The 13,415-nt window shown below is 39.9% G+C and overlaps 1 protein-coding gene across 2 annotated transcripts in view; it reads left to right on the top strand.

Annotated features, from left to right (window-relative positions):
- The first annotated feature begins 2,395 nt into the window (after positions 1-2,395).
- ndrg1a (N-myc downstream regulated 1a) overlaps positions 2,396-13,415 on the top strand; it is a 17,026-nt gene continuing 6,006 nt past the window's right edge. Inside the window, exons 1-7 of one of the 2 annotated variants that reach the window (XM_089023639.1) lie at positions 2,396-2,554; positions 8,895-8,969; positions 9,995-10,030; positions 12,352-12,457; positions 12,561-12,681; positions 13,065-13,127; positions 13,294-13,354. In XM_089023639.1, the coding sequence (XP_088879765.1) occupies positions 8,913-8,969; positions 9,995-10,030; positions 12,352-12,457; positions 12,561-12,681; positions 13,065-13,127; positions 13,294-13,354 (444 nt within the window). In that variant the 5' untranslated portion in view covers positions 2,396-2,554; positions 8,895-8,912. Of the gene's footprint in view, positions 2,555-8,894; positions 8,970-9,994; positions 10,031-11,455; positions 11,609-12,351; positions 12,458-12,560; positions 12,682-13,064; positions 13,128-13,293; positions 13,355-13,415 lie in introns of those variants that run through there. The other variant, XM_089023640.1, reaches the window with a different exon arrangement.

Below are 13,415 nucleotides of genomic sequence, written 5' to 3'. Positions count from 1 at the left end.
CACAAGGAGGCGTGAAAGTCGGACGCGTCGCAGTGGAATTGCAAGAAGCACACTTATGAAACATAACCTCCTCCTCCCTCACCACTACCAACACAGAGTAAAAAAGTGATACCTTGGCTTACGAACTTAATTGGTTCCCAGACAGAGTGTGTAAGGCGAAAAGTGTGTATCCCAAAAAATAATTTCCCATAGGAAACCATTAAAATGAGAATAATCCGTTCCAAGGTCCCGATAAAACATAATTTTCAACTAAATAAGCCTTAAAACTACACAAAATAGACCCTATTATATGTATAATAAATGTGCTACGGTATTATAATTAAATAAATAAACTGTACTTTATAATAAAGTGGTTTTATTGACCTTTGTGATGGTCGTTGATGGCTTGATGGAATGGAGTGGCCGGTTTCCTCAACATTAAATACTTGAGGAACGTAACCTTGTTCTTTCACCATCTTGAGGAATGATTTCTCGTAGGGTTTCTCTGCGATAATTTTACCTAGTTCCTCATCAATTGTGTTCTGTTTAGCTGGGTTGATAGCTTTTTGCATCAAGCGTACAGATGGCTTGTACGGGTTGTTTGTGGAGCCTGATGGATGGGAAATTTTAACCTTGCAGTCTACACTCTGCCTTTGAACTATCAAAGTTGAAACTCACTCATGGTCGTCTCTCTAATGTTTAAATTACTCACTGCTTCGTTCTTGACCAATCACGTGGCTTTAACCGAAGACTGGGGGCGGGGAATAGATGCCATTTTGTTTTTAGAAGAACGGGCTCGTTGGCGAACGACACATCACTCAGTGAGGCAGCTGCGTGTACGAAAAATGTGTACGTAAAATGTGCATCAATGTAACGTTGGTAAACCGAAACGTTTGTGAGTCAAGGGGTTCGTAAGTCCTCCAATCGGGAAGAGGACGGCGATGCGGAGGCCGAAAGACGGGCCGAAAGATTGTGCCGTGTTATGTCCTCAGCGGCCCTGACGACATTCCTCCTCCTCGGTTGGTCTTGTTATGAAAATATCTGGCATGCGTCCAGATGAAACACCCCCAAAAAGTGTTTCGATTTGCTCAGGGATGAGAAAGGCCCGTTGTTGATTTTGACACATGAGAGGAGCTGATGTGAAGGCGAGAGAGGTGGAGCTAGCAAGAGGGTCCTTTTAAAAAATGTTCAGCAAATTTTCCTCAATGTTTATTGCCGGAATAATGTTGATATACAACTGGAAAATTTCAATTTGAATGGATTTGGGCAAGAATTCTTGGAATTGGTACAGAAAACCCACCACTACATTTGGATTTATTTCCGTTTTAACTCAATCACTGCCATTCACTTATCCATTCAGAAATTGAAAATATGTTTTTTTCTTGTTTGGGTGCTGATAAAGCACTGGCCAATGCCTCTGGCAATGTTTTTCCCTTCTACAAGGGGGTAGGATTTCCCTCTTCCAGCTTCAGCTGTTGTTCAATCGCTATTTGATAATAGACAACTATTATAATAGACAACTATTTGATACTAGTTGACACAAATTCCCAGCAGACAACTCCGCCCATTTCCAACGGAGCTTGGGCGCCATCTTGTGCATTTTCTGGGACACTACATTTCAGTCCAGATGCCATTGACGGCTAGAATTGATCCGGAAGGACTTCTTTAATCGATTGCAAACATTTATGCTTTCCTCTTCAGAACTATTTGAATCCTATTCATGAACTGGATGAGTAACAAGAAAGCATTGATTCTTGAGCAAGGCAAGACGTCTTGACGTGATGTCACGAACCAGGGGGCGGGACCTTCTGAAACGGAAACTTTCTGAGGTCATTTTGAAGTAGTTTTGGTTTACTTTAACTCATTTTTATTGCTGTTTTGCATTTGACTAAAAATATCGGCCTGTGTGTTTTTGGGTATTTTAGCTGCTATAAAACGTTTTTCTGATGTCAGTTCGGAAACAAAAAAATGGTGTCGGTTGTCCTTTAACAGCGTGATAGGCTCCAGTATGCTCCTCGGGATATGGTTCACATCATGGATGGATCAAGAGAAGATAGTTGATCAGAGTTCCTGCGCTTTTCTGTTTTCCTAACTGCTGAGCCAGGTCATTGAACGTCACACGGTCCTCCCGAGCGAACATTTTGCTGCTTTGCCTTTTGAGGGCGTCACATGTGCTGTTTTGGCACACCGCGCACTAAGTTGACAGTTAGAAGATGCAGTTTGTTTTTTTTAATGTTACTTTTATTGTCTTTCCTTTTGGTGTTCATGCAACGCTATGGAAAAGTTACACTCGATTGCACGATCACTCCCCGCGGCAGATGTTGCCCAATCCGGAGGAAAAGTGGGCCGAGTTTGCGCCCACCGCCCTCCACAGCCCCCGCCTTCCCCTCCGTAACCCTCATCTCCTCCTCCCTCCTCAGGCTTTATAAAAATTCCCTCATACATCCGCCCGCACGTTGTAAACAAAACCGCTGGCCGTCACTGAATACAACGCCTCCATTTTTTAAAAGACACTTTTATTTTGGGGCGGACTCCTCCCCACGTTGTTTCTTTCGGGACAGTTTGACATTTGCAGGTAAGTTTGACTTGTAAAGATTTAATTTTTGTTTTATTTACGTACGGAAAAAAGAGGAGAGGCGTCCATGTGGACGCGAATTTGCGGGTCAAAACGCGTCCGGACGTGTTTTTTTTTTTGTTTAATATGGTGATGGTGGGAGAGTGCACATGTGATGGGTTTTCCGTGGAATATGCAATTAATGAACAAATAAATAAAGAAATAAATGTGCGTCTTAAAAATGTTAGAGTTCGCGGTCACGATAGTTGGAAACGTTAACAACAAAAAACCCCATTGTGCACCAAAAAAAGGTGTATTGTCGTGTTTTTTTGAAATATTTATTTTCCTTTATGTCTTACGACTTTTTTTTTTTTTTTTTGGGGGGGGGGGGGGTAATTGTTCCATGTAATTATTTTCACCTAGTGATTATTTTAACTCATCTAATGGTTACGTGTTTTTAATCCCTTTTGTCTTGTGCCTAAAAGAGAAAGAGAAAACTGGAAACACCACGTGAATGGGTGACAGCACCCCGGGTCACATGATTCGATGATCAAGTTGCGTAACGAATCGTTTTCCTTTACATTCTAGGCGGCGACAAAAAAAAAGTTTTGGGTGGGCTTGTTTACGCGTGTCCTCCTTTAGCCCGAGTAACTCATCCCTGCGATGCCGCGTTCAGGGTCCCTCGTTTTTTGGGAAGTTGAATTAGTGAAATCATCAATACTGTGATGTTCAAGTTCCCCCTATTTGTTTTGGCCTGGCAACTAATCCCATAAAAGCTGCGTTCAGGGTCCCTCGTTTTTTGTGGGGTTAAATTAGTGAAATCATCAATACTGTGATGTTCAAGTTCCACTTATTTGTTTTGACCTGGTAACTAATCTCATAAACGCTGCATTCAAGGTCCCTCCGTTTTTTTTACGCAGAGATATGATAAAATCTGGTTCGTGAACGCATCATTGCCACACAAAACCCCCTCCCCGGGTCGTTTAATACAAATGTAGGTCTGCCTCGGCTTATCTGAGTTCAGTTTAGCTTGCTTGCTGGGCCTCTGTTGATATTTGACAAGCGAGGGATTTGACAGATTACGTTGAGTTTGTCAGAAAAGATTAGGGAAGCAATCATTGTTGCTACAGATGTACGCAGACTTTGGATTTGGGAGAAAAGTATCCTTGACGAGAGACAAAAAGTTAACTTATATCGTTAACGCGAACATAGTTCAACAAAAAAATAGCGATAGAAGATTCAGCTAATGTAATCTTAAATTCGGACACAATGAGCTAACACTCATGTAAATGAGTAGCTAGCATTGCTAACACAAGTGTCTATACATCGCTAACATCTATCCATATTCAAAAATGTTCGGCGCAGTTAGCAAGCATTGTCCATACATGCTAATGCGACTCATCGCTAATATCGTTTATGTAACAAATATCAACATTAGCAATAGAAGTACACTAAACGAGTCATAATTTTACGGTTAACTAATATCGACACGATTAAGGGTTCGGATCAGAAGCGTAGTCTCTGACTAGCTACCATCCATACAAGTAGCTATAATGACAAAACTTGTGAATAACATGTAACACGTTGCTAGCATCTTCAGATTATGACTACATGTATGTGGTTTGTAGTTTTAAGGCTTATTTAGTTGAAAATTATATTTTAGGGAGACCTGGGAACGGATTATTCCCATTTTAATGGTTTCCTATGGGAAATTAATTTTTGGGATACACACTTTTCGCCTTACACACTCTGTCTGGGAACCAATTAAGTGCATAAGCCAAGGTCCCACTGTATTTTAATTAGCCGAGATAGCTAAGATAAACTGTTGCTAACATGGACACCTAGCATCAGGTAATTAACGTACAATGAGTTGTATATAAATACGACCGGGTCACTACATCAGTTCACAAGTTGCTAATAGAAACGAATGCAAGTCAGCGAACGTAAGGACAAGAAGCTAACGTTGTCGGCATTCATTGTGAACATAACCCGTTAGCATTTCATAACCGGGTGCTAGCTTAGTCAGTTGACGTGTAGCTAATAAGTCACGAACAGCATGAATACGACAAGTTGCTAACATGATGTTGCTTGAATTGTAAATGCAACAGGTAGCTAATACGAACTTTATTACATCAGAAAATAGCATTCTAGTTAGTAGCCATCTTTTGTTTTGTCTTTTGTATTGTCATATGGTGTTTTGTTGTCTTTTATGTGACTGATTTACATCAGACAGGAGAAGTAAACTAATCTTGTCATCAATGGATGCTAAAGCTTCTTGTTTACTTCCAAACTTAACTTGCAGCAGACGTGCGTTGCGGCATGCACATAAATGAGCATGATGGCTCAGATCCAGCGGTGAAAGGACATTTTTTTTTCTCTCCCCCGTTTCATCTTATAACTGCTTTAAACAAGAATGTGTATGCGGGAATAGTTATTACGGTTGTCTGTGTCTTAAATCATGTGTTGGGTTATATGACCAGATTTTTTTTAAGCTAGCTGTTGCGAAAGTGCTATATAAATAACATGTATTGTATTGCATCATTGCGAATGGAACACATAGCTAAAACGACACTCGCATGGTTGACATACTTCCAACCTGCTAATTTAAAATCGCAGACGTTATCCGCTGCAGTTTAATTGGCCTTTTCATGCAAGACAGGACATTTTTCGGGACTATCCTGACACCGGCCACCCCGAATCTCCTCCCACAATTGCATAACAAGTCTAACCTCTGCCAGCATTTCTTTAGGCAATGAAAAAAAAAGAAGAAGAAAAAAAACACACACAGAAAGACAAGAGCAGTCAGGACACGTACGGCGAGACCGGTTTAACGTGAGTTGGGTAAAACAAACACCAAAAACTGCGCTGCCAACCTACTCCCTTACCATGGCTCCTTCACGCCAATCTACGAGTAACTTAAAGGACAACCGACACCATTTTTTTGTTTCCTAACTGACATCAGAAAAAAACGTTTTATAGCATCTAAAATACCCAAAAGACACAGGCTGATATTTTTAGTCAAATGCAAAACACCAATTAAAAAATGACTTAAAGTGTCCGAAAACTACTTCAAAATGACCTCGGAGATGGCGAGTTTCAGAAGGTCCCGCCCCCTTGTTTGTGACGTCGCAGAAGATGCTTTCTTGTTACTCATCCAGTTATGAATATGATTCAAATAGTTCTGAAGAGGAAAGCATAAATGTTTGCAATCGATTAAAGGAGTCCTTCCATCTCATTTTGAGGCGTCTGGACTGCAATGTTGCGTCCTAGAAAATGCACAAGATGGCACCCAAGCTCAGTTGGAAATGGGCTGATTTGTCTGCTGGGAATTTGTGTCAACTAGTGTCAAATAGTAGTCTTGGTGCAACACACAACGATTCACCATCACGTTATTGATGTGTTTTCCTTCTAATTTCGCCATCAACATAAAGTTTTCAGACCAAACAAAGTACCCAAAATGCATTGTGTGTCGCTTTCTCGGTCAGGGGCGTTCCTTCAGTGACGTCACGTCAGGCATCGTCATCAACTCGAAAACAAGACTTCCTAAATATTCAGCGCGAGTCGTTAAAAGGTAAAATATAGCTATATGCAGTGGAATATTTGTAAAATGCGCTCAGTAGAAGTCACATGATTTTACAAAGTGATTTTACAAATTATGGACACAACTCGTCCGGAGGCGTCGGTTGTCCTTTAAGGAGACCTTTATGAGGGTATGGTGAAAGATGTCTAAATTCACATAAGCACACCAACAAAATTTCAACATGTCGATCTTAGTCCATTTTCCCATATTAGCATTTTAGCACGTAATGCTCTCTTAACACATTCCTCTGACGAAGATAATATCTCAGTGAGAAAGAAACACACGTGTGTTTGGTACGACAGCTATGTAGCGTATGAGGACGCAAGAAGTGGTGAAGATCAAAGATAGTTTCTGCCATGTTGACATTCGGTGATTTAAAAGCTCACTAATTGCTGGCATACCTCATCTATAATTAGCGAATATCATACATCATACAACAAGTGGCTTTGAAAGACAAATGTCAACATCAACTGCTAACATTGCTAAATGTCTTTCCAAGTAGCTAACATTGATACAAGTACCTATAACCTACAGAAGTACTAAAAATGGTCTCCAGGACAAGTAGCTAGCATTGTCTATAACCCTAATGCTGAACAATGACAATTAAGTTAAATTGTCAATAACAAGTAGCAAAAATAGGCTACACAGATTGCTAACGTTGATAAAATAAGTTCCCCGTTTCGTGCGCCTACAACTTTCACTGCCATTCTGGTTTTGGTGTACTCTGAATAACCAAATGGTATATTTTTGTGTTTTCGAACAATAAGTCGCTAACATTCCTGATAGAAGTAGCTACCGTAGACACAAAAAATAGCTAAGCTAACAATGATATACAGTAACTAGTGGCTACAATCTATACAAGGATAGCTATATAAATTTTTGATGGCAGACAAATATCAACAAGTACTGTCCCTGGATTGAAAGTTGCTAACGTCATGTTAGCATTTTAGCACATGGAACTAGCGAAGGCATTGCAATGGCTTTCACTCTTCTTCTTGTCCTTAAACAAAAGTTTAACAGTGCAGCCCACCCAAAAAAATGGCCGTGTTGTTTGATACTCCTCGTTGCCATTGTGCGATCCGGATCACTCCGGTCTCCCGGTTGGCCCCGACCCTGTGTGTGTGTTCATGTGTGTGTATTCAAGTTGTGTGTGTGTGCACTTCCTATGCAAGACGTCTCACTGTGTTAGCTTGACAAACTATTAAGTGTTGGACACACACACACACGAGTAGCACAATGTGCTAATGTGGCATTTACATTCCAAGTTGCAAACATTTGTGGTTCTCAACTATGGTTAAATAGCGTCCTACTTTTATAGTAGTTAAGAGCAAACAAAATAAAAGCAAGATTATTCCATAAACTAAATTTAATTGGGGAAGCTGGATTTGTCAGTGATCATGAGCTTCATTTTGTATTTGTGATGTTATTGGGTCACGATGCACGAGCAAACCTTTCGGAAGTGATTTTGCTAGCATAAAAAACATATGAGCTAACGCTAGGTAGCTATTGGTTTAAGATAAAGATGTGATATCGAGCTATCAAATGACAATTGTAACCGTAAAAAAATAACTTTTACTTTGTTCTTAAAGGACAACCGACGCCTCCGGACAAGTTGTGTCCATAATTTGTAAAATGACTTGAAATGACTTTTACTGAGCGTATTTTACAAAGATTCCACGGCATATAGCTATATTTTACCTTTTAAGACTCGCACTGAATATTCAGGAAGTCTTGATTTCGAGTTGATGACGATTCCTGACGTGACGTCACATCTGGAACGCCCCTGACCGAGAAAGCGACACACAATGCATTTTTGGGTACTTTGTTTGGTCTGAAAACTTCATGTTGATGGCGAAATTATAAAGAAAAAACATAAAGAACGCGATGGTGAATCGTTGTGTGTTGCACCAAGACTACTATTTGATACTAGTTGACACAAATTCCCAGCAGATAAATCAGCCCATTTCCAACGGAGCTTGGGTGCCATCTTGTGTATTTTCTGGGACGCTACATTGGAGTCCTGACGGCTCGTATTGATCCGGAAGGACTTCTTTAATCGATTGCAAACATTTATGCTTTCCGCTTCAGAACTATTTGAATCATATTCATAACTGGATGATTAACAAGAAAGCATCTTCTCCAAATCTGAAGCCATTGTTTTGATTCTAGAGCAAGGCAAGACGTCCCGGCGTGATGTCACAAAAAAGGGGGCGGGACCCTCTGAAACTCGCCATTTCCAGGGTCATTTTGAAGTAGTTTTGGGACACTTTAAGTCATTTTTATTGGTGTTTTGCATTTGACTAAAAATATCAGCCTGTGTCTTTTGGGTATTTTAGATGCTATAAAACGTTTTTCTGATGCCAGTTAGGAAACCAAAAAAAATGGTGTCGGTTGTCCTTTAATACAAGTACAGTATATGTACTTCTATTTGTGTGGGTAAGGCATGTCCTCGTTCATGTTAACAGATGAGGTGTGTTTCAAGCACACGTCAAACAAGCATGTGGGCACAGTCGGCTTGACGGGACATGTTGAGTGACTAATATTCAAAAGCGGGATAGAAGGGGTGGATACAAAAGAAAAAGAAGTCACACAAAGAGCAAAAGTCATTTGTTCTTTTTTTCTTGAGCCAACGAGTCTGTTTTTTTTCTGACACGGCCAAAAGGTTGTGAACGCAGCAAACGTACCAGCAGAACCAGTTGATGGGCGACAAACACGTTGCGGTTGCGCATTTGGATTCTATTTGTATCGTCATGTTATGTCATTTATTTTGTGGTCCGACAGGCCGCTCAGCGCGTTGACATGGACGACACCCAGGTTGTTGAATCCAAACCTCTGCTGGTCGACAGGGAGCTGCCCGTATGTATTCATTGTCATGATTAACTCATTCACTGCCAGATGATGTGCAAAAAATGTGTCCACTCCAGTGCCAGGGTTTTAGTCATTGTCACTCGTATTCCAGGACCCACAGAACAGTGAGTTTTAGGAGTACATAAACATTCAATGCAGACTAAGAAACCTTAGATTCTCTTCTTTTATCTGAAAAAAAAGTTAATTCCTAAATTATATGGCTCTGGAGTTATATGAACTTGAAATGAGGGCGGCCGTCCAAAATACAATGCAATACATACATATTAATTTATATAGCGCTTTAATAACAGCTGAAGCTGGAAGAAAGTGCTAAAATGCTAAAAAAAGTAGATGCTGCCCCCTTGTGGAAAAGAAAATAACATTGCCAGAGGCTATGTTCAGCGCTTTATCGGCACCCAGGCATGAAAAAAACAGAACAGTGCAGTGAATGAGTTAATATCAGGATTACAATAGCCGTTTTCGTGCTTGGAGTTACAAGATGAAGGGATTAAACCAATGAGAAAATCATCTGAGTGATAATAAAAATGAGTAGTAATAAAAGTAATAAAGTAGTAGTAGTAAATAATGAAAAAATAATCAAGTAATAAATAAATAATAAATAAATAAATGTATAATAAATTTATATATCATAAAAAAATAATAAAAACATAATTTTAAATAATTAAACAAATTAAAAAAAAAAATAAAGTAGTAACTGAGTAGTAAAAATAAATAAATAAAAATACGATTTGAAAATGTATTTATAAAAAAACTACAATACTGGGGGGGAATGAAAGTCAACATTCATAATAATAAAATACACATTTAAAAAAAACTATGTGAAATATGACACATGTAGGAAATATTACCAAAAAATGTATTTCAACAATATTTAAAGATTTAGTGGAAACGATCTCTCGGGAATATGTGATTTGTCATATGCTAATTGCGTTGTTGTTGTGTCTAATGCTATTTTTGTGTATGTGTGTGTGTGTGTGTGTGTGTGTGTGTGTGTGTGTGTGTGTGTGCATCAGGGCCTGAGGGAGGCGGTGCAGCAGCTCGCTATCAAGGTACGCCTGAAAACACAGTGGACGTTTTTTTTAGCTGGCTATCAAGATATGCTAGCACTTATTAGTCAGCCAAGCTAGTAAATCTTTATCTCAACTAGCGACCTTTGTCACATGACCCAGTTTGATTCGCCAGACCCGGCGCCAACTAGGGGCAAAATGAGTAAGTGACGCTCATGGTCCTGGATTCATCTTTGGTGATCTCGTTAGCTGGAAAATCGAATCTGTGCTCAGCTAATTAGGTCTGCCTGCCTGCTCATACATGTCCAATGTGTTTTTTTTCTGCAGTCATTTGGTGATTAATGTATTTAGTAAAATAGGTTACATAATACAACATTGTTGATCAGCGTATACATATTTTTTAGCAGTTAAATGGAATAAATCGAAGTTTATGAACAAATAGAAATAAAAATATTTTGAAAAAAAATCACTAAAAGTGAACGCTTTTACAGTTCTTTTTGTTTTAAAGGACAACCGACACCATTTTTTGGTTTCCTAACTGACATCAGAAAACGTTTGATAGCATCTAAAATAGCCAAAACAAGCAGGCTGATATTTTTAGTCAAATACAAAACACCAATAAAAATGACTTAAAGTGTCCCAAAACTACTTCAAAATTACCTCGGAATGGCGAGTTTCAGAAGGTCCTGCCCCCTTGTTCGAGATGTCACGCCAGGACGTCTTGCCTTGCTCTAGAATCAAAACAATGGCTTCAGATTTGGAGATTTTTGTTCTTGTTACTCATCCAGTTATGAATATGATTCAAATAGTTCTGAAGAGGAAAGCATAAATGTTTGCAATCGATTAAAGGAGTCCTTCCATATCAATTTGAGCCGTCAAGGACAGCAATGTAGCAAGAAGATGGCGCCCAAGCTCCCTTGGAAATGGGCTGATTTGTCTGCTGGGAATTTGTGTCAACTAGTATCAAATAGTAGTCTTGGTGCAACACACAACGATTCACCCTTGCGTTATTTGTGTTTTCCTTCTAATTTCGCTATCAACACGCAGTTTTCAGACCAAACAAAGTACCGCAAAATGCATTGTGTGTCGCTTTCTCGGTCAGGGGCGTTCCTACCGTGACGTCACGGTAGGTATCGTCACCAACTCGAAAACAAGACTTCCGGAATATTCAGTGCAAGTCTTAAAAGGTAAAATATCGCTATATGCGGTGGAATCTTTGTAAAATACGCTCAGTAGAAGTCATTTGAAGTGATTCTACAAATTATGGACGCAACTTGTTCGAAGGCGTCGGTTGTCCTTTAACTTTCTCTAAAAATGACCGGGATCCCCCCCCCCCTCCCCAGGAGTGTCAGTGAATAACCGCAAAACTGCCGCCTGGTCAATCCAATTTAGGGATCTCGCCATCTGGAATTAGCTTGTTTTGACCAGGTTGCAAAGCATCATGGGAGGTCTGGGGAGCTTACGTCTTAGCGCTATAAAAGGTTTTTGAGCCGCCTTCAACTGTCCCCACTTCGGACATTTGCCGTTTGATACGATTGTGAGTTTGTGGCCAAAAAAAAAAAAAAAATGGTTCTGGACGATTCCGACGTGGAGATGATCGTGGCTGACGTGGAAGTTACCGTGAGTTCACGCGTGGGAGATTTATTATTTTATGAATTTGGATGCTGGAAAACAAATATGTCAGCTTGAAGTCGATATTATTTTCTTTCATATCTTGACGAAGAAGGAAATGTCACCAAAATTCTGTTTTTGCTTCGCTTACATTTGATTAGAGGAGCCTTTATTTGTCTCACAGTGGAGAAATTTACACTTGACAGCAGCATTTTGTTTTTCTACTTCTTTTTTTCCTTTCCCATGACTGTAAAGTGTCCTTGAGAGTTCCGAAAGGCGGTTAGAAATTAAATGTATTATTGTTATTATTATTTCATAACTTTGCTGCTCTGTTACTTCCGGGCAGAGTGAACGCTGGTGCGAATGGCTGCCGCTGCTCACCCGCACAAAAGAAAAAAGTTTTTATCTCGTGACAGTAAAGTGTCCGTGAGAGTTTTGAAAGGTGCTTAGAAATTAAATATATATATATATATATATATAGAGAGAGAGAGAGAGAGATTAAAATTATATATTTATCAAAAATAAAGACATAAAATAACACAATAAATATGTATTTTTTTTTACTTATTTATTCGTGTATTTGTTTTTGTTTTTCTGACGGTTTTATATGTTACTGGTGTTAATTTAATCATTAGCATATTGGGTTATTTTTCCCAGCATGGGCTCTTGTTCACCCAGAGTGGGTTACATTGAAAGCGGCCGTTTCTCGTGTCTAATGATTAAACGTCGTGTTTTGGCGTTGTTTTTGGAAGGAGCATGACGTGGAGACCCCATATGGAAGACTCCACTGCACCATGCGAGGCGTCCCCAAAGGCGAGCGCCCCATCGTCCTCACCTTCCACGACATTGGGCTCAACCGTAAGGCACAACGGCCCGTGAGCGGCGACCTTTGCTCCCCGCTGCATCCCCCACCCACCCCCACCGTCATTCGGATGTGTTGTTTTGTGCCTTTGCGGGGCAGACAAGACGTGTTGGGACGCGCTGTTCCAGCATGAGGACATGGCCGAGATCCTGCAACACTTTGCCGTGTGTCACGTGGACGCCCTCGGACAGCACGAGGGAGCTAACACCTTTTCTACCGGGTGAGCCCAATGGATATGCTAATGCGAGGCGGTGGGTGACCTTTGAGGTCGCTGCAGGGTGACCTCGTTTCGTTTTGGTGGGAGTGCGACATTAAATGATTTTCACTTTTTTTTTTCATTAAAAAAAGTTTGGCTGGTGTTTATCATACTTTAAGTGTTTTTAAAAATAAGTTAGTATTATGGGATATTAAAAGGTTAAATATTGAATTTAAATGGAAAATATTTTCTATAGAAAAATACAAAGATTTTTTTTTTATATATGCCCCACCTATCTATATATATATATATATATATATATATATATATATATATATATATATATATATATATATATATATAAACAAATAAATAAATACGGGTATATTTGCCCACCCCCCCCGCAGGTACGAGTATCCGTCCATGGATGAACTGTCTGAGACTCTCCCACTTGTACTGAAGCATTTTGGGTAGGTTGCAACGCTTGCTTGTTCAATGGCCCAAATGGCCCATGTGCCAGATTGTTGTTGTGACTTGTTCTAACACTGTGGGTGTCCATGTGTGTGTGTGTGTGTGTGTGTGTGTGTGTGTGTGTGTGTGTGTGTGTGTGTGTGTGTGTGTGTGTGCACATTGCAGGCTGAAGTCTGTTATTGGATTAGGGATGGGAGCCGGAGCCTACATGCTGACCAAGTTCGCTGTAAAGCATACACACAACTCCTCTTCCTTACTCAATCATTTACTTAAAAAAAAAGTTCAAA

Source organism: Hippocampus bargibanti, linkage group LG20 (genome assembly GCF_051943395.1).
Source record: "Hippocampus bargibanti isolate YZ-2025 linkage group LG20, ASM5194339v1, whole genome shotgun sequence".
NCBI lineage: Eukaryota > Metazoa > Chordata > Actinopteri > Syngnathiformes > Syngnathidae > Hippocampus > Hippocampus bargibanti.
This window is presented reverse-complemented; position numbering and strand designations above follow the sequence as displayed.